The sequence below is a fragment of the Lissotriton vulgaris genome, chromosome 11 (assembly GCF_964263255.1).
Source record: "Lissotriton vulgaris chromosome 11, aLisVul1.2, whole genome shotgun sequence".
Classification (NCBI taxonomy): domain Eukaryota; kingdom Metazoa; phylum Chordata; class Amphibia; order Caudata; family Salamandridae; genus Lissotriton; species Lissotriton vulgaris.
In genome coordinates this window covers 332,256,599-332,278,319 of record NC_141699.1, presented here as the reverse complement: position 1 = coordinate 332,278,319, position 21,721 = coordinate 332,256,599, and the positions used below count along the sequence as shown (strand labels likewise).

The 21,721-nt window shown below is 45.9% G+C and overlaps 1 protein-coding gene across 4 annotated transcripts in view; it reads right to left on the bottom strand.

Moving 5' to 3' along the window:
- The window catches only part of SUDS3 (SIN3A corepressor complex component SDS3), a 181,776-nt gene extending 175,217 nt beyond the window's left edge, over positions 1 to 6,559 (bottom strand). For 2 of the 4 annotated variants that reach the window (XM_086943293.1, XM_086943294.1), the window contains exon 1: positions 6,308 to 6,559. In XM_086943293.1, coding sequence (XP_086799419.1) covers positions 6,308 to 6,434 — 127 coding nt within the window. In that variant the 5' untranslated portion in view covers positions 6,435 to 6,559. The remainder of the gene's footprint in view (positions 1 to 6,307) is intronic. The other 2 variants (XM_086943291.1, XM_086943292.1) reach the window with 1 other exon arrangement.
- Positions 6,560 to 21,721: the final 15,162 nt, after the last annotated feature.

The window sequence follows — 21,721 nt, the reverse complement described above, 5'->3', positions numbered from 1 at the left end:
AATGGACTCAGAGCCCAATTGTTCAAAGAAGATTCAGCACGAAGGCCTGCAATACGTTCTTCATTGTTTACCACCTGCTTTAAGTTTCATCAAGTGCCTGACAGCTGGAGAGGATCAATACTGCATCCAATTTTTAGAAAGGGCGACAGACAGAACCCCATCAACTATCGCATGATTGCCTTATTGGATATTGAGGCCAAGACCTACTCCTCTGCAATTCTAAAAGATCTTGAGACATGGGCAACAACAAACGCAATCAATCAATCATAGCATTTGTATAGCGCAATACTCACCCGGAAGGGTCTCAAGGCGCTTGGGGGAAGGGGTCTGCTATTGCTTGAACAGCCAGGTCTTGAGTTGTCTCCTGAAGGCGAGATGGTCCTGGGTCAGCCGAAGGTGGGTGGGGAGGGAGTTCCATGTCTTGGCCTCCAGGTAGGAGAAGGATCTTCCTCCGGCGGTGGCTCTTCGGATGCGTGGTACGGCGGCTAGGCTTGTCAAACGTAGCTGGCGGGTGGGCGTGTAGAAGGTCAGGCGGTCGTTGAGGTACTTGGGGCCCAGGTCGTGGAGGGACTTGTGTGTGTGGGTGAGGAGTCTGAACGTGATTCTCTTGCTGACGGGGAGCCAGTGCAGATCCCTCAGGTGGCCGGAGAAGTGGCTGCGTCGGGGGATGTCCAGGATGAGTCGGGCAGAGGCGTTCTGGATGCGTTGGAGTCTTTTCTGTAGCTTGGCTGTGGTTCCGGCGTAGAGGGTGTTTCCGTAGTCCAGTCGGCTTGTGACGAGTGCCTGGGTGACCGTCTTCCTGGTTTCGGTCGGGATCCATCGGAAGATCTTGCGGAGCATGCGTAGGGTGTTGAAGTATGATGAGAAGACTGCGTTGACTTGTCTGGTCATCGAGAGGGAGGAGTCCAGGATGAAGCCCAGGTTGCGTGCGTGGTCTGTTGGCTTGGGAGTGATGCCCAGGGCGGGGGGCCACCAGGAGTCGTCCCAGGTGGAGGGCGATGGTCCCAGGATGAGAACTTCCGTCTTGTCTGAGTACAGTTTCAGGCGGCTGTTCTTCATTGAGGTTGTGTTGGCATGCGATGGCTGCAAGGGGTCTCATGTAGACGTTGAAGAGGGTGGGGCTGAGTGATGATCCTTGCGGTACGCCGCAGATGACTTTGGTGGCCTCGGATCGAAACGGGGGAAGGCGGACTCTCTGTGTTCTTCCGGCGAGGAACGAGATGATCCATTCCAGTGCCTTCTCTTGGACACCTGTGTTGCTGAGGCGTTGGACTAGGGTGCGGTGGCAGACAGTGTCGAACGCTGTGGAGAGGTCCAGGAGGATGAGGGCCGCTGTTTCCCCGTTGTCGAGCAGGGTTCTGATGTCGCCGGTGGCTGCGATGAGGGCGGTCTCGGTGCTGTGGTTCGCTCGGAAACCGGACTCCGAGGGGTCGAGGGATCCGTTCGTCTCGAGGAAGGTGGCCAGCTGTCTGTTGACGGTCTTCTCGATGACTTTGGCAGGAAAAAGGAGGAGCGAGATGGGGCGAAAGTTCTTGAGGTCGGTGGGGTCCGCTGTTGGTTTCTTCAGTAGGGCGCTGAGCTCGGCATGCTTCCAGCTCTCCGGGAAGGTGGCGGTGTTGAAGGAGATGTTGATGATGTCCCGGAGTTGGGGTGCGATGATGGAGTAGGCCTTGTTGAAGACGTGGTGGGGCAGGGGGCGGTTGGAGATCCGGAGTGGATGGTGTTCATCGTGCGGGCTGTATCTTCGGTGGTCACCGTGGTCCATGTGCGGAGGGTGGCGGTGGGGGGCGTTGGTTCGACGATTGGGTGCGTGGATGGTGCGCCGAAGCCGTTGTGGATGCCGGCGATCTTGCGGTGGAAGAACGAGGCGAGAGAGTCGCAGAGGTCTTGTGAAGGAGTGATGTCGTTGTTGACGGTGCTGGGTTTGGAGAACTCCTTGACTATGCTGAAGAGATCCTTGCTGTCGTGGGCATTGTTGTCCAGTCGTTCCTTCAGTGATTTCTTCTTGGTGGTGCGGATGAGCTGGTGGTGCTTGCGGGTGGTCATGTTGTCTGTGGTCTGGTCGAGGAGCCAGGCTTTCTCAAGGGTGCGGCAGTTCTTCTTGGAGTCCTTGAGTTCGTCGGTGAACCAGGTGGCTTTCTTGCTTCTGGGTCTGCTGGGAGGGTTCTTCAGTGGCGCGAGGTCGTCTGCGCAGGCGGTCAGACACTGTGTGAAGTTGCGGGCTGCTTCGTTGGGGTCCGTTGTGCTGGCGGAGGTGGTGAGCTGCTCGACGGTGATCTTGCTCCAGCTCCTGTGAGGAACCTGTTGCGGGTGGTGGTGGGTCGTTGTTCTTCTGAAGCTAAAGTGGACGCAGCTGTGGTCGGTCCAGTGAAGTCCAGTGGAGTGGCTGAATGTGATGTGCTTGCTGGAGGAGAAGACAGGATCAAGCGTGTGGCCGGCATAGTGGGTTGGGGTGTTGACCGACCAGTTGCTTGAGTCCGAGGTTTGCGAGGTTATCCAGCAGGGCGGCGGTGTTGCGGTCCTTGTTGTTCTCCAGGTGGAAGTTGAGGTCCCCTAGGAGGATGTAGTCAGCGGAGGGGAGGGCGTGCGGGCTGATGAAGTCGTGATGTCATCGCTGAATTGTGTGCGTGGTCCCGGGGGTCTGTAGACGAGGGTGCCTCTGAGGGTCGTCTTTGGGTCGGTGTGTATCTGGAAGTGGAGTGCTCGGCGACGGAGAAGGTGTCGTTGGAGTCGGTCGTGATGCGGATGGTGTTCTTGTGTACGATGGCGATGCCTCCTCCAGTCTGGTTGACGCGGTCTCTCCGGGTGATCTTGTATCTGTCACGGATGGCGATGGCGATGTCGGGCGCGGAGGAGGCGTTCAACCTGGTTTCCGTGAGGAAGGCGACATCTGGTGATGTGGTGTCGAGCAGGTTCCAGAGTTCGACGGCGTGTCTGTGGACGGAGCGGGTGTTTAGCAGGATGCACTTCAGGTGGTTGCTGTGGGTACTCGGCTTGGCGGGAGCGGTGCAGGTCCGGAGGCAGGTGAATTTGCAGGCAATCCCATTTTGTATAAAAGGTTTCAGACCCAACTCTTCCACACTGGATAACATAATTACTCTATCCTACCTCGTCCACAGCCGGAAATCTTCAGCTTTTTACGCACGCTTTGTGGAATATTCATCAGCATTCAACCTGGTGGACATGGGTATTTTAGGGAGCAAACTCCAGGTGTGGGGCATACCAAGTGACCTGCTTAATGCCATTATATCACTATCTTCATCAACTTGGGTGAGGCTCAAGCTGTCAGACACTGCGTTAACTAGGAAGATCAACTCTAACCAAGGGATAAAGCAAGGGTGCTCTCTCGCGCCAATGCTGTTTAATCTATATACAGCAGGCATGTTTTGGGCACTTAACGCCAATCTAATGCCCCCAAAATAGGCAAAACTAAGATCATGATATTGCAGTATGCTGAGGATAGTGTTCTGCTCAACAACTCAAAAATAGGAATCCAGAGAGCACTAAACGCTCTTCACATATGCAACACGGCAAAAAAGATGATAGAAAACGCTTCCAAAACAAAGGAGATATCATTTGGAAGGATGCAAAAGCAAACAAAAAGTAATTGGTCTCTGGGCCACTTAAAAATCATAGGAGCAAAATCCTATAATTATCTGGGCACATGGTCTTTGGCAAATTGCACACCTAAAACACACCTGGAACACTTAAAGGATAAGGTAGCATTAATTACCACCACACTCTGCCAATTGCACACAGCCCTTGAAAACCTCACCTCAGCCCCAATTCGAAAAGTGCTCAGCGCAGTATTGCCATCACAATCACCTACAGCAGCGAGGCCTTTCCAGGCCAACTCATCGAAACTATGGAAAAACTACATCTAAAAGTCTACAAAAGAGTGTTTAAGTTGCCTTATTACACCAGGGGATCTCAGGCGAGACTTGAATTAGGCCTGGAGGGCACTGAATGGTCTAGCATGGGGTCATTTCTAAAATATTATTATAGATGCATCACGGCCACGCCCTGCACCTTGAAATTTATTTAGCAGAATATATTTAAAATTAAAAACAGCCCTCGGTCCACCTATTTAACAGCGGCGGCAGCCACTCTTCAAATTGATCTGACTGTTCTAAATAATGTAAAAACAAAAAGATCCCTTGGCTCCAGCATATTAGTGCTGTTAGTACCAGTTTAGGTTTTCCTGAACTATGGGAAACTCCTGAGATTTTCTGCCTCGTGATATCCAAGAAAGAACTTCTTTCTCATGTACGTACGTCAAACTATCAAATATTAATGAGCTCTGTATCACTGGGTAAGCTGACATCTGAATTCCTCCTAGTTAAATCAGAACCTAAAGTCGAGGAATTTATGGACTTAATCAAACCCCCAGTCGCCCGAAAGCTGTACCTACAGTTAAGGCATGGCACTCTTCCAGTTAGGTCTTTTACATCTAAATGGTCAAATCCTAACAATTAAGTTTGTCCAGCTTGCAGCGTTAAAACTGAGAATGTAACCCATGTATTGTTTTTCTGCCCTGCCTATTCTGCAATTAGAAAACGCTGGCTAACACCCATTTGCAAGAACTTGGGACTTTTGCACTTTACACAGGCTTGTAGGATACGGACATATGATACATATCCACCCATTGTGTTTGCAGTCTCTCGTTATTTATTTAACATGTGGCGCAGGAGATATACCTTTTTAACTTGATTGTTGTATACACAATTCTGCTTAATGTCTTGTATCATGATAACTCTTAGTTTAATTCTCTTTTTAACATTTTATGATATTTTTTGTTTTACTGTTTGTGCTGATGTATTTTATATGCACTTTTTATGGTCTTTCGACCGAAATAAAATTTATCAACAACAACAAAATAATGTATCATTTACGTACATTGCAGTAAAAAGCATATTGGAAAAACAGATAAAACTTCTCTTGAAGACCCCAGATATGAAAAACATCAAGTCCACACTAAGGGCCCCGGCAGTCTCATACAACAATGACTGCCATGTTGGCCTCCTGAACAATTTTACCTTAATTGCACAAATCGGGAAAGCCAGTCTGACCCAAATTTTGGCCGCAAGGATGTTGGCATTACAAATGAAAGACTTCAATCCAAACTGGCCACTGTTCTCTAACATTGTAAATTGCAGGCTTCAGCCACAAATGTGAAACTTTTACACACTAACTTTGCTGCTGTCCGTCATTGCTCCACTTCCAGCAAACACTATTAAAACCACTTTTTTTAATCCATGGCATAAAACCATGTAACAATGCAATGAATTGGATTTTTAGTGCCATGGCTCCCCTTGAACTGGCAAGAACAAAGTCGATCGCAGACTGTGAGTTTTACTCTTAGGTACTATGTGTCAGTTACGTTAGAGGGTATCGCAAAGACCTAGCTACTTTTCTGCTCTTATTATTACATGTCCTTTAAATGTTTTATATTGTTATGGTTTTAATTAACTACATAATAAACCTTCGAACAAGTAGGGTCCAGGAGTAGGTGAGTAGGAGAACGTCGAACAGTTAAGGTCCTTCGTGCAAGGGGTAAAAAGGGCGGACGCTGAGGCAGATGACAATGATATAAGGACATAAATAGTTCAGCACGCAGGTGACATTGAAGAGTGGGGTTTCTGGGTCAGTGACAACGGGGTCGATTAGGGAAGTCAACGAAGAAGGTGAATCTGATCTTGGACGAAGTTTGAGCGTCACGGTCCTTAAATCGGTCCCCCAGGATGGATGATCGTAGTTGTTTTCATTAGTTGACAAAGGGAAGAGTGTCCCTTCAGAAAGCCACAATGAGATAGGGGAGTAATTGTCGCAACTGTCGGTGGGGTGGGGGTGCATGACCATGTTGACAGTGGAAGGACGACCGTGGAGCTGAGGATGGGGGCGCGAGGGAGATCATAAAAAAGCAGATATGTCCCAGGACAGGTGGCAGTACGTCGTTCTGGTGAAGGTGACAAAGAATGTCAAAAAGAGGCTCACTGAGCCAAGTAACAAGGAGAGGATCGCTGGGGAAGTTAACAATCACCGGGTAGCCGAAGAACGCGAAAAGGCAAAAAACAAATCACTAAAACTAGTCCCAAGAGGAAAGTGATAATGGAACAACATTGCAGGAAGATGCCTGCAAATGGATCATTGGGAGATAAAGCATTAGATGCACCATGAAAAGTGATGAGGGGAGCTAATTATAATTAGATGAGGGTGGGACGTAGGTGTCTGTGATCAGAAGAGGTGCTCACAGCTGTCCAGAAGCCTTCACGGAAAAGAATACAGTGGAGAGCATTTTGGGTCCCACCTTCGTCGCTTTCACGACCCCGTAAGCTTCGCTCCTCCTCCTCTTCTACGCTCTCTAGCTCCTCCTCCTCTTCACCGGGCTCGGGCGGCGCAGGAGGCGCCGGTGGCAGCAGACTGGCCGTGCTCATCCTGGTGCACAATCCACTCCCGGGTGTCAGTCTCTAACCAGTGAGAGAGGCGGGACCATCTCGTGACGTAGCAGGAGCGTATCGACGTCAAACGTTCAACATGGCGCTCATTACCAATGCGTCGCGTTTCAACCACAGAACACAGCCTATTATTACAGATCTAGAATGTAAAATGTAAAAAGAATAACGGAACGCAGCGGCGCCATCTTACTAGAATATGACGTTTGAAATTCAAGTGACTTCATATGGGCATTGCCGCAAGAAGTCAGCAAAGTTTGGTTTTTAATTGGATTATTTTTGTTGATAATTATTTAAAATCTGTTGCTTCTAAAATGAAAGACAATGCGTGCTTTCCATCAGTTAAGAAATATGCTCAACAAATAGGTAATCATGAAAACTTTTCCACAACCTAAAATTAAGCCAGCGCCTTGAGACCCTCCGGGTAAGTAGTGCGCTATATAAATGCGATGATTGATTGATTGATTGACTTGCATTGCATAAAATATACAAAATGCTTCTGACTACAAGAGTGGGACTATTTGCATGACTTTCTCATTTTCACAACTGTGTTAAACTGCCCACGCACAATTATTACTGGACTGGAGGCTTCGAATTATGCTTCTCTTTCTTTACTGTCAAACACAGCAGCCAATGAAACAAGCATTTACAATGCAATAGGTCACGCACCATAGCTGCCAAGGCTCCAGATTGCCATGACATTTTCGTGATTTTAGTGTAATTATGAGTGACATTCAACGACTATGAGTGACCCTTTCTCGCAAGCAAAATCAAGCAATGAAGACAAGAGAAACCTATATGGAAGGGCACTCATTTAGTATCCTTGTGAGCTGACCGTACAGTAAAACAATTGTGTAACTGTGCGGTATATTTTAAGTGTTTGATCTGGAGGAGCACAATTTGAGGATTGAATACGTACCATAGTAGTTGGGGTTGACTTTAGTAATAAGAATGCTTTTTTTTTTGTCTGTTCAATAGCGCAAACTCGACCCGAGATATCCGGTATCAGAGCGCTTTACATGAGTACCAGTTTCGTTACAAAAGGACACATTCATTTTTGTTAGGCACAGGCAGTGCTTTAAATGGGCCAGTACTCACCAGTACTGAGTACAGGCACTTCTTACATTTATCTCTCTGAGTACCAGCACTTCTCTAGTGCAGAGGAGAGTACCAGTACTCATGAAACGCTGGTGCTGGCGGCCTTTCATTGATAGGCAAGGCACTTCTGTAGACCGGAGCCGAGCCCAGCTGAGCAATTCAGCGTGGGATCATTTGCATACCGTCCGGGAGTTCACCATCATGCTGTGTTGCAAACACAGACATTGAGGCAGCCCAGTGGTGAGAGTCATTGAGTGTATGAAATGAAGATGAATCCAAATAAATTAAGGTAGATGCTTTAATCAATCGAAGAGCACAGTAGAAGTAATCCAGCAAGTTCAGTATCAAGGAATAACTGACTCTTACAAAGGATGCACATCAACATGACATATGTAACATTCCACATTCAGTAATGACATAACTAGAATGTGTAGGATTAAAGGAGCAGTAACAATAAGTAAGCAACACAACACATCCCCCTATCAAATAATAAAAAAAAAAAAGAAAAAAGGAAAACATACATTCATTAGAAAGGAACTACTACTATAATTTGCGATGAAAACCCTTAACTATTGTTAGTGATATAATCTTTAAGCCACAAGGGAACCACCCTCTTCCTTGAGGAATGGCGGAGGAAAGAATCCTCACCAGTAGCCGAACCCTTATCCATAGGAGTGATAACAGAATCCCCAGAGATGTTGCTAGAAGACCCTAGATCATCATTTTCGGAAAGAATCACACTGGAATCAGGAATACCACTCGTACTAAGATTCACACCAGAATTGTCAAACAAATTATCGTTGCCACTAGTACCATCAACATCCAAATCTTCAGGTTTCCAAAGGGTGTTAGGCCTAGAAGAACAACTCAGATTACATCTGGCAACTCTACCTAAATTCCAAACTTTCCCATTGCTAAGTTTAACAGAATTCTTTAAAATTTCCATTACTTGGAAAGGTTCAGAAAAGGTAGATTCACCTTTTTGTACCTTAAAAGGTTTTTTTATTCTAACCCAATCACCAACATTTATCTTAACCTCTTTCGATCCATGCTTCCAATCATGATATTTTTTACTTTTGTCGTGGACCTGTACCAACCGTGCCTTTACTAGATCCTTAGAGTAAGGCTCAATTTCACCTGAGAATAACCAAGTAGGAATGCTTTTAGAACGTGAGTTCCTACCTTTCATTAGGACAAATAGGGAAACACCAGTAGAGTCATTTACAGTAATACGATAATTCCAAACAACTTTCCCAACCTGAGTTGGCCAATCCAAATTATTACTAAAAGAAAGTTGAATAGTATTTTTCAATACCCTGTTAAAACGTTCTACTACTCCATTGCCACCAAGATTATAAAGAGAAGTAGTTCTATGCCTAATACCAAGTTTACTGAAATATCTTTTCGCTTTAACAGATAAGAACTGAACACCATTATCGGTGAGAATGCAAGAAGGAATACCCTCAGTAACAAAAGTTTCATCCAAGAAACTTAAAACAGAATCAGTATCTGCTCTCTCTACTACCTTAACAACCGGCCATTTAGAAAACAAATCAATGATGACTATTAAATACCGATGAGAACCATCCTGATCTTGAATAGGACCCATAATATCCACAGCGACAGATTCCCAAGTAGATTCAGGAGGAGAACACTCCAACATAGGAGGACGAAGGGTACGTAAGGTTTTGTCTGCAGAAGCACAAATGACACAATCTCTAACAATCTTTTCTATTTGAGAATCACAACCAGGCCACCAGAATACATTTTTTACCAAAGATTTGAATCTCACAATCCCGGGGTGACCTTCATGGCAAAGTTCAATGATTCCCTCACGCAAACCACCAGGAGGAACGATTCTTTCACCCCTTAATAAAGTCTCATGGGCAACAGAGAGTTCAGACCTGACTTCCCAAAAAGGTCTAAAAATATCATCCAACACATCTTTTTTATCTGGCCAACCCTCAACTGTGTAGGAAATTACCTTTTGTAAACATTCATCAGACAAATACTCATTATTCCATTCTTCTTTGCTGAAGGCTGAAAGGCCTTCATCATGAACATATGCTATCTGTAATTCATTCCAATCATTATTATCAACTTCCTCTAACATTACGGGCATCCTTGACAGAAAATCTGCAAGGACGTTGCTTTTACCAGGCACATAAACAATCTTGTAAATGAAGTTCTGTAATCTCATAGAAATCCTTGCCAGGCGAGCAAAAGCATTGATAACCCCTTCGGTAGTCAAAATCTTTACCAATGGCTTATGGTCGCTGCGTAACAAACACATTTTACCCACACGAAAGATTTGAAATGATCAAGTGCCCAAGCACAGGATAAGGCCTCCCTTTCTATAATGGGGTACTTTTCTTCACAAGGAGAAAGAGATCTTGAGGCATAGGCTATTACATTTTCCTTCCCCTTCTCATCTATCTGCACCAAAACGGCTCCCAGACCCTTGTTACTTGCATCAGTAGTAATTACATTCTCTAAAGATGGATCAAAACTGTGTAGAGCAGTGGTCTGGGCAATAGCGTTCTTAATATTCATGAAGTCTTCATCACAAGATTTAGACCATTCAAACTTCACACCCTTCTTTAAAAGTTGCCGAATATTGTATGAGACACTCGCAAAATTAGGAACATACTTAGAGCAAAACTCAGCCATTCCTAAGAATGACTTGATGTCATCTTTACTTGTCGGAACAGGAGCCTCGGAGATAGCTGAAACCAAAGAGGGTTTGGGTTTAACCCCCTCTGCGTCAATGATATGGCCTAGATAAGTTACACTTTTCTGAGCAAATTTACATTTAGAATGTTCAACAGTAAGACCTTTGCTCTCAAGAATATTCAAAACTTTATGTAGTCTTGATAAATGCTCATTTTCATCATCTCCGAAAACAAGAATGTCGTCTTGAAAAAATCTGACACCTTTTTCTCCCTTAAATAATTGGTACATAAGCCGTTGGAAAACTGCAGCCGCTGAGGCTAAGCCAAACGGCATGCGTTTATAACGGAAGCAACCAAAAGGTGTCACAAAGGATGTAAACTTCATTGATTCAGGGCATAGAGAAATCTGGTGGTATGCAGACGATAGGTCTATAGTAGAAAACCATTGGGCGTTACCAATACTAGAGACCATCTCATTGATTTTAGGAAGTGGGAACTTGTCAACCACAATGTTGTTGTTTAAATATCTTACGTCTACACACAATCTGATTTTACCATTGCTACGTCTCGCGACGACAATTGGCGAAACCCATTCACTCGCCTCAATTGGTTCTATGATGTCAGTAGACACAAGTTTATCCAGCTCTTTACTGACTTCATCTCTCACTAAGATAGGCACATTTCTACACTTGTGTACCTTAGGACAAGCATCATCCTTTAATATGATCTTATGTTCAAAACCAATTAAATTCCCCAAAGTTTTACTAAAAACCTTTGGAAATTTCTTTAAAATATTATCAGTAACAACTGAACAATCATCAACTACTAGAACTTGTTCTTTACTATTTGGATCTAAGATAATGTGGAGTTGTTTTTGGTCGAACCACCCTAAAACAGGTGGTCCTTTCTTTGAAATATAAAGTTTTCCTCTACACTCTCTATCCTTGAATCTGAAAACAAACCAACGAAAACCCAGGATAGAAATAGGGTCTCCCAAATAACCTTCAGGGTGGATATCTGATGGTAATAACTTCTCACCAACATGTTGGATAAAAGAAGATTTCCACATTTCTTCATTAACAATGGTATAAGGTGAGCCCGAATCAGCATAAATTTTGACAACTACTCCACCAATACTCATTGTACAAATAGGTTTGTTAACCATGTCTTCGTCTCTTATTCTTAAAACTAGCTTATCATGAACATTCATCACTAGATTATCCTCAACGTCGTTCTCAAAGTTTTCTTCCTCATCAATATCATTCACAAAATGTACTTTACTCTTCTTTTTCCTATTGCATGCTTTCGTTAAATGACCTTTTAAACCACAACTAGAACATTTGGCTTTCAGACCAGGACATCCTTTGAAATCAGCCAAATGGTCTAAACTGTTGCATCTGTAACATTTAGGTTTAAAATTTGAGAAAGATTGAGGATGTTTAGTTAAACATTTAAATCACCAGGAAAAGAAGGTTTAGTCATAGTTTCATATACCTTTAGTCCAACAGGACCTAAAGAATGAAGAAGAAGTCTCTTTTTCTGAGCATGAGACATTTTTCCATCCTCATCTAATGCATCTATGTAATTACAAAAATAAGGTTTCCATTCCAACCACTTAAGTGGTGGTTCATTACCAGAAACCCAAAATGCTTGAGGAGGGCTAATATTGTAGTTAGGTTGAGTCATCCTAAATTAAATCCTAATGCTACAATAATTTAAAATTAAAAATGAGAAAATGCTGGACTAAATACTTCAATTAATATCACTAACTGTGCTAGTACACAATTGCTATACTGGTTAAATAATATCACAGAGAATTAATAATCATTATACAGAAATACCGTAAAGTAAATAATTATATCGAGAAATAAACAGAGGTGTGCGAGTCACCGTTGATGGTAACACGCTGATAAGGTTTTGAGAAGGTGTGCGAATCACCGTTAATGGTAACTCGCCGTTGAAATCTTCTTTCCGATACTTCAAAGAAGGTGTGCGAATGACCGTTAAAGGTAACTCGCCGTTGAAATCTTCTCTCCGTTACTTCAAAGCAATGAAGTAAATAGTTAATTGTTTCCTTCGAGAGAAAACGGAGAAGTCCGCAACTTCAGGTTTTACCAAAATGGCCGCTGCAACGCGTGACGTCACACGCAATTACCCAGAATTCAAAGCGGAACGTCGGCGTCCTCACTGCGCCGAGTTGATCGTCACTGAAGTAGATCGTCACTGACGAGTTGAGAATGGAACGGAAAGAAATGTTTTCTTTTGGAAATGGTGCGAGCCTTTGAGCGAGCTGTGGTGCGAGTTGCAATGCGCAATGGCAGTAACGGCAAAAACGCTTCTTGGAAACAAAACGCTTCTTGGCAAAAACGGTAAAGCGCCTCCTCATTTGATTTTCAATCACACAATAAAATTGTCATTCTTGTTAGGAGTATAATTTAAATCCAAACGAAGAAGTTAATGTCAATCTTGTTGTTTTTTATATAAACTTCAACAGCTTGTCATTTCAAAAATGCATGAAATAAATTATGCTCAAGCACCCAAAGATTAATCCAAAAGTAATAATAAATATCTGGTATATTTACCAAAGTAGATAAAAGTCCAAAGAGTTCTTTAACGTCCTTCCCAGTAAAATGAGGTAAACCCCCCAAAAAAATGATAAAAATCAGGTATTCCACGTAGGTTCTGCTCTTCGAATCCCGTCGCCAGTGAAATGAAGATGAATCCAAATAAATTAAGGTAGATGCTTTAATCAATCGAAGAGCACAGTAGAAGTAATCCAGCAAGTTCAGTATCAAGGAATAACTGACTCTTACAAAGGATGCACATCAACATGACATATGTAACATTCCACATTCAGTAATGACATAACTAGAATGTGTAGGATTAAAGGAGCAGTAACAATAAGTAAGCAACACAACAGTGTAATTAAGAAAGCTGTGGGACAGGAGGAGGAGCCTAGCCTGCAGCCGCGATGGCCGCCTAGACCCTCGGCTCCGCCGACCTTCGCGTTTTACCTCACTATCCTGTCCTCCATCCTGCATTTCAACCCAGCGAGTGAACGGGGGAAACGATCCTGAACACAATGGTGTGTTCCCCGTCTCATTCCGACCGGTAGCGGCGGGGAGGCGTCCTTTCTTCTTTCCCGGCTCTTCGTGGGGAAGACGCCGAGTCTTTGTCTGTGGGGACGGCCGGACGTGGCCACAACAACAGCGGCCACAGCAGAAGAGGCGGACTCGATCGACCGGCGGGAGACTGTCGCGCTGTGCCTCTCGCTACAGCGCCCCATCCCGCTCAGCGACTTTGCTTGCTTGGATACATTGTGCCCGGGGAGAATACACTGTATCCCTCCCGGCTTGGAAGTGGCCCGGACAGTTTCTTTGTTGCTCCTGTTTTGTGACGGTCGCCATTTTCTGCATCGCACATTGGGTGCCCGGCATTGGAGTCCTCAGATCGCGATTGGGGGTCCGGATGCTCGCTGGAATCAATTCAGCTGGTGCTGCAATGCGATCAGTTGCCCCTACGTCTCCGGCCCAGCGGTGCTTCCCGGTTCATCGGAGTGGTTCGTGGTCGGTGAGTGAAAATGGCGACCTGCGTCCAGAACTGCTAAACGTCCGTGGGCCCTGGGTGACGGACACTGCTGTATCCTCTTTTCCTGAGACACTGCTGGGAATCCGCGATGTCCTGGGCGCTTTGGAGGCTATAAGAACTGCTTTTCGCGACAATGCCCGAGATCTGGGAAGCAGGCTCGACGTTATTTCTCCTGGTGGCCGTGAATGCCCCCAAGTGCTGCACACTACGCCACACTCTACTTCAGACCACAGTAAACTGCCTACCCAGGTACATATGGAGGCGTTGGCTGATCGCGCTCATGATTCAGCTGAAGTGATGACCGCAGTGGATCGTAAGATGTCTGGTGTTCATGGTTCCACGCAATGGTTGGTGCATCGTCATTGGACGCCATGTTTGCCGTCTTCTTTGTGTTCTGGTGGCGTGACTCTTTAACCCTTCCAGGAGCTGGTGTTCTTGCTCTGGCCTGCTGCTTCCGATGGATTGTTGCTTTGTTTTGATCCTCTATGTGCCACTCTCGGACATGCAGCAATGGTTTTCGTGGACTTTGGTGGACGACCCCTCATTCTGTGTTGGCCTTCCCGGGCGCCCCTATCATCCGTGGCGTCGGCTGGACTATTGGACTCCATTGACCAACTTGATCGCAGGGGGCAAGGTTAAGGTCGTTTCCTGGATTGCTGCTGCTTGTATTGCTGGGACTAAGTGGGATAAGCGGGACATTGCTTGAATTGACTGCTGGTGTCATATCGGTGGCGGAGTCCGGGAGTGGGCGGCCGAGATTATATTCTTGATGGTCTTCCTCCTCCACTGTTTTTTATGTCTTCTTTTTCCTTTCCTTTTTCTCTTCTCTGAGTCTATATTTCTGGACTCGGTTCTTGGGCGACAGGCACACTGCTAGGGGGGGGGTAGGCCGTAGCCTCTGCATGCGTGCTGGGTGGGGGGTTTGGGGGTGGGTCTTTTGTTTCGTCTTGGTTCTATGGGCCTTATTTTTCTCCTTTCTTTCTTGACTCTTCTTACTCTTTCCTTTTTCCTTTGGGTCAGTTTGGTGGTTAGGTGTAGCGCTGCTTATTGTGTCTGCTGTTTGTCTCTCCACTAACGTTAGTCAAGATGTTCCACGATCATGGGGCGGGTACTGACCAGTGTGTATTGTACTGTTTGTTATTATCTTCAAGTTCTTCTGATGATCCTCTAATTAATGCTTAGTTTGTTGCTAATCCGCTGGGATCATTGCTCGCCATGTGTTCTCGATGAAGTGACTGCGTCTGATCCTTCTTACCTATAACTTTAAAAATTAACCTCATTTATCCTGTACTCAGTGGTCCTCCCTTTTTCCAGTATGTGATGTTTCGGATAATTGCTGCTCCTCGTCTCAGGGACTGCTGAGCTGTTTTGATTTTGCCTATTGTGCTATCACTTGATTTCGCGGCCGGCCTGAATGGTTGTGGGCCCGTACCTGTACGCTTTTGTTGCACAATAAAGGTTTCCAAAAATTTAAAAAAAAAAAAAGAAAGCTGTGGGAGGTAACCAGGTTCGAATGGCTTTAATCCCACCTGATTTTTTTATTAACTGTCCATTCATGTTTGACTACTTGCCTGTGTGCTTGCCCATGATTGTTTTTGTGTGAGACAACAACAAGAGAAAGGGTGGGGGAGAATAGAAACACTCTTGGAAGTTATATTAAATTAAATGTGTGTAATGCTTTGTATGTGCATGTCTGCTTGTTTCTTTCTGTGTCACTCGAGTATATATAGAATTGTGCCAAGCAACAGCCATTAACAGTATTGGTGTTGCATATATTATAAAATAAGGAAATGTGAAAATATCGCCACGTTTGGCTTTCGTTGTGTGTTATGAGTAAACAAACCTATTTTTCTTTATTGAAAGAAATTTCATATGTGTTTTGGTATGTACTGCAAGTAGTATCGAAGTCAAAAAGTATAGCTGAGCCACACCCCAAGCTCCGCCCACTCGCCATATTTAAATGAGTACCTGGTTTTCTTCGGTTTTATTTGCCTTGATAATTTTTAAATCTTATGCCTTGGTTGTTATAAATTTGATTTAATGATTTCTTAACTTTGTATAATGTATTTTAAACTATTTATTCAATTATGTGATAATTCTAAACCATAATAGATTCTCCAAAATGATGATCCGTAATATTGATTACTGGGTTTCTGGTATTGTATATATGCATTTTTTATTATTGTATTACTGTATATCTTTTATGTTGCAAAGCAACGAAATAAAGATTATTGAATTGAAATGAGTACCTGCACTATTTTCCCCCCATTTAAAGCACTGGGCACGGGGAGATTCATTGATTTGCCCAGAATCACAGGATGTTGAGCATTGTTGCCAAGACTTGAACCGGTTCCCCACCAGCTTCAAAGTCGACCGCTCTAGTCGTAAGGCTAAATCCTCTCCCCCATTTTTAACCAAACTAATTCCTTTTAGCAACATTAGGTTCGTTGATATGCATGATGCACGTTAATTGCAGCAGGCACATTAACCCTTTACGCTACTGGTGAGTCAACTTGCACTGGGTAAATCTCTCTCCCAGGAGGAACATTAAACCCCAGGTTCTCTTTTACTTAACAATGGAGTCAGTGCTGGGAAAATAACTTCTGCTGCTCGGCCTATACACTGCAGCTGCAGTCTGTGGTGACACTCTCACTGCAGACAGTTGCTCAGACAGTGGACAGGGCTGTGATGTGCTGTAGACAGTTGCAGTCTGAAGAGAGCAGGATAGCACAGTGACATGGATGATTCTGATGCTCCTCTACGCATACCATAGAGTACTGTGCTGTATCTTATAAGCAGCACTAGTTTGTGATTTTTTTAAGGAAGGAACAGCATGCTTTTTTTCAGAGAAGGGTCTGTATTTTCTACATCTGTTTCAAGGTGTAGTTCATTCACGGTTAAGCATTAGTCTGCCTCCTCGGAACGGATAATTGGGGCGAATTGTACCCCTGCCTCGCAGCTAATTTTGCCCCATGTCACCTGTCTGTATCTCTTCTACTGTTTAAATTAATGTTATATCTGTGCAATGGAACAACCTCAAATCTCAGTCAACCCAATCTCCTTTTTAGGTTTTGCCTGGCGAAAGCTGCGCTTTCTGCGCAGCTTTTTCGCGCAGGCGAAAACCTGATGAGAAGAGTAGTGTGGCTTGGTTCGGCCCTCGTCATTGATTGGCTGGCTCCGTAAACGGAGCCTTGCCATTGGACGAGGGGCCTGTCCGTCAATGCCGGACCAGACACGGGGGCGTTCCCGACATTCTTTGGCTTTTGCCGACGTCACGCGACGCCGGGAACGCCCCCGTGTCTGGTCCGGCATTGCCGGCACTTCTGCGTCTCTCCTGCCCCGTGACTGGCCGGCCGGCCAATCCTAGCGCGGCCGGCCGGAAGTGCCCGCCCCCCGCAGCCCGGGGAAGAAGGAGAGGAAGACGGCAAGCACTATGGTGCTCTGCTAGAGGTGCCTCGAGATCCCGGCTGTTTTGCTTCCTAAAATCTGGTCACCGTACCAAGTGGTGCTGCCCTAGCCCTTGGCTGCTACTGTAAGCCCCCTAAAAGCTTTGAAACGTCATCAAAAGAGTGGGTCCCAGGCACTGGGTGTCACGTGGGCTGCGGGGGCCTGGCTCGGGCACTCAACCTAGTCTCAGAGCTGCAGGGAGACCTGACTGACAGGGACGGGCACCAATGACGGGGCAGCGGCATTCGAAAGGGAACTTTTCCGAACTCCATTGCACCAATGGCGTGACCGGGTGAGGGCGGCCCGCGGCCGGCTGGGCGGGGCCCGCTGCTGGCTGCCTGCGCCCGGTGGGTGGGAGGGGGCGTGCCCCGAGGTTAGGTTGAGCCCCCGCAGAGGGAGCAGCCTGCACCCAGCCGCACAATGTAGCTCGGGCTGCCTCGTGAGTTACACTGTGGGGGCGGCAGCAGCGGCTGAAGGGGGAGGCTGAGACCGCACGAAGCAGCACTCCAGGCCGGGGCTCAGGGAGCGGAAGCAAGCATGGACCACTACGACATGCAGACCAACGACTACATGCACCCGGAGGACGACTGGGACCGGGACCTCCTGCTGGACCCCGCCTGGGAGAAGCAGCAGCGGAAGGTGAGCTCAGGTGGGGGCTGCGGGGCGCAGGAGTGCTCCGCCTTTCATCATTGCGCCGCTCGGGGTGGGAGTGGGTCTGTTTTCCACGCTGGCTGCGAGGGCGGGGGAGTGAGCTGCTAATGCGGAGAAGGTATTTCCTTTTCTGCCCCTCCTCGTCCCCCGCAGGTCGGTGTGGCAAGAGCAGCCGGGAGTGAGTCAATCACCGCTTCCTTTTCGCTGCTTGTGCGCTGTGGACAGCGGGGGCAACACAGTGGCAGGGGTGGGAGGCGGCGTCCATTATGAGGAATAAAAGTAGTCTGTACTGTGTAATATGACGGGCCCGGCGGCGTCAGTAAATTAACGCTTGCTGGAGAGGTCTGGAAGTCACGTGCTCGACTTCAGACAAGGTTAACTCATCCTTCCATCCTTCATGGGTTGGTAAATTAAGCATTATTTGATACAGTAATATTAAGTGCTTGTAAACCGTGCAGAATGAAGTGCTACATCAGAAACTATATTTGTCACGGCATTGCACTTGGGGAACATGTTGCGTTGGAACACCGTCTGTGGAGTGCTGAAGAGAAGCGGCCGGGTGCGCTCCCACAGACACCCACCCACCTCCCCCTTCACGGTCTGCCCACCCCGGCCCCATGAAATTGCCATGTCACAGCAGACAGGCTGAGCGCGCGACCCGATAAGGTGCCAAGAAAACGTTTTCAGCCTAGATTTCTCTACCCTGGACTCCTCGGCGTGATAGCAGAGGCGCGACAGCTGTACCCAAGCGAGTTGTATAACGAGGTGACGTCAAGATGGACGGGGCGTTTCCACGTCACTGACTCGTTTGCTGTGCGAGCAGGAGAAAGACTTGCAGAGGAAACCACAGTCTTACTTCCGAAAAATTATCAAGGCACATATTTGATATTCTTGAACCAGCGGGGTCTCACGAGGCCAGCCGCAGAATTATCTGATATCATGCACATGTTCAGTAAGATCATTCTGCTACATGAACCCGAAAGCCACGATGTCACAGTAGTTGTAATAAACACAACAGGTGACGTTTAAAAATTGTCTCTGCACTGTCACATGAGAACATTCAGTGTTAAGTACACCCTGTGCTGCAAAGAGGGAAGGCGTCAAGTTCAGAACCTGCGTCCATCTTTATCAGTTCCAGGACACGTGCATGGCTGCCACAGATAAACAAATCGTCTATAGGCAGGTTGTGCGTGGATATGCTTTGCTCTGCACATAATGTGTCAGACTGTGGGCCACAAAGGTAAAAACAACACTTTAAAAAGATTAATAAGTGCTCAGTATTACCAACAGCTGCCGCCGTTTTCGATGTTGGGAGGTTGGTGCAGTCTCCAATTCCGAACACATTGGGATACTTCTTGTGTTGCAGGGTCTCCTTGTTTACATCCACCCAGCCCCCAGCATCCGACACGGGACTGTTCGTCTCACGAGGCCAGCCGCAGAATTATCTGATATCATGCACATGTTCAGTAAGATCATTCTGCTACATGAACCCGAAAGCCACGATGTCACAGTAGTTGTAATAAACACAACAGGTGACGTTTAAAAATTGTCTCTGCACTGTCACATGAGAACATTCAGTGTTAAGTACACCCTGTGCTGCGAAGAGGGAAGGCGTCAAGTTCAGAACCTGCGTCCATCTTTATCAGTTCCAGGACACGTGCATGGCTGCCACAGATAAACAAATCGTCTATAGGCAGGTTGTGCGTGGATATGCTTTGCTCTGCACATAATGTGTCAGACTGTGGGCCACAAAGGTAAAAACAACACTTTAAAAAGATTAATAAGTGCTCAGTATTACCAACAGCTGCCGCCGTTTTCGATGTTGGGAGGTTGGTGCAGTCTCCAATTCCGAACACATTGGGATACTTCTTGTGTTGCAGGGTCTCCTTGTTTACATCCACCCAGCCCCCAGCATCCGACACGGGACTGTTCGTCTCACGAGGCCAGCCGCAGAATTATCTGATATCATGCACATGTTCAGTAAGATCATTCTGCTACATGAACCCGAAAGCCACGATGTCACAGTAGTTGTAATAAACACAACAGGTGACGTTTAAAAATTGTCTCTGCACTGTCACATGAGAACATTCAGTGTTAAGTACACCCTGTGCTGCGAAGAGGGAAGGCGTCAAGTTCAGAACCTGCGTCCATCTTTATCAGTTCCAGGACACGTGCATGGCTGCCACAGATAAACAAATCGTCTATAGGCAGGTTGTGCGTGGATATGCTTTGCTCTGCACATAATGTGTCAGACTGTGGGCCACAAAGGTAAAAACAACACTTTAAAAAGATTAATAAGTGCTCAGTATTACCAACAGCTGCCGCCGTTTTCGATGTTGGGAGGTTGGTGCAGTCTCCAATTCCGAACACATTGGGATACTTCTTGTGTTGCAGGGTCTCCTTGTTTACATCCACCCAGCCCCCAGCATCCGACACGGGACTGTTCACCAGCACATCCGGGGGCCCCATGGGAGGAGTGACGTGGAGCATTTCATACTGTGCAAGCAAAAAAACAAAAGTATTTGTATTTAATTTGCCCCATCTGACAATATTCTGTCTAGCAACTGAAATATGGAGTCCATATAAGCTTCCACATCAACAGCCTTCTGGGTTTCCTCCTCCCTGCACAGCTGACCGGGACATTATCCAGTGGGTGTCACTATACACGGGCAGGCGCGTGCACACCTGTGCATGAACCCAACCCCCACGCCTGCCACCTACCTGCCTGCCTTTCCAAATAACTCCATTCAGAAAGCCGCAAAGAAATTTGTGTATACCAAGGCTTCGTAGTGTTAAATCCAGCTCATGCCTCTCTAATCCACCACGTGGCACTCCCGCCCCCTGTATCTTAGTCAGTATTTGTAAAGTGCAACTCTTGCAGGTTCCTGCTTTATCCCTTTGCAATGTTTTTCTTTCTTTCTTTCTCTTCCTCCTTCTTTCCTTTTTGTGAATTTTCCCCTCTCTTGCTCTCAGTAAATGTCTGATGCAAGAAAATAAGTGCCGGTCTGCAAAAATGAGCCTGTGGGCCCCACCGTCAACCACTGGTTCAAATTAAGCATTGCATGCAGCAGAAACATAAATGACAAAATACATAAATGGTGCCCTGCAACCAGTAATTGAACGGCTTCTCCCCAGAACCGCAGAAGTGAATCGCCTTCAATGGGGAACACCCACTCCTTAGTACCAAGCAGTCAGTTTAACTTTAAAAGGAACCTTGTTAGACAAATACCGACATCTTTTAAAGAATCTCATCATTCATGAAGAGGGGCAAGAGATTATTTATTTATGTTTACAAAAAACATAAATAAAAATAATGTCAAGAGCAATGCCAATAGCTCTAACTTTAACAAAGGCAAAACCATTGCATTGTAAATGCTTGTTTAATAACTATAGTAGCTAATCCCTGCTCCTTTAGGCCTCAGCAACAGTGGGAACGAAGGTGTGAACAATATATGTTCTCATCCTTTACGAGAATCTCTTATTGATAGTTCTTCATTTAAACTAGAATTTCATTATAGCTCAAACTGAAACAAATCCACGCAGAATCGACAATTTAATATTCAAATGTATCTATTTTTAGGCAAAATTTACACGTGATGGGGAAGCACAGTATTATAGCGCTAAGTTTCGTCTCTTTTATCACAAAAAGTGATTAGAAATCAAATGTGAAATATTCACTGCATTTGAAGAGGGCATGGCATGGCTGGCACGCAGTCTTCAGAGCCTTCAGACCCAGCACTTTCCCTTACAGTGATAGCCCCTGGAGAACACTCCCCACTTCCAGCAGGGGAAGGCAGCATGTGTCCATGAGGA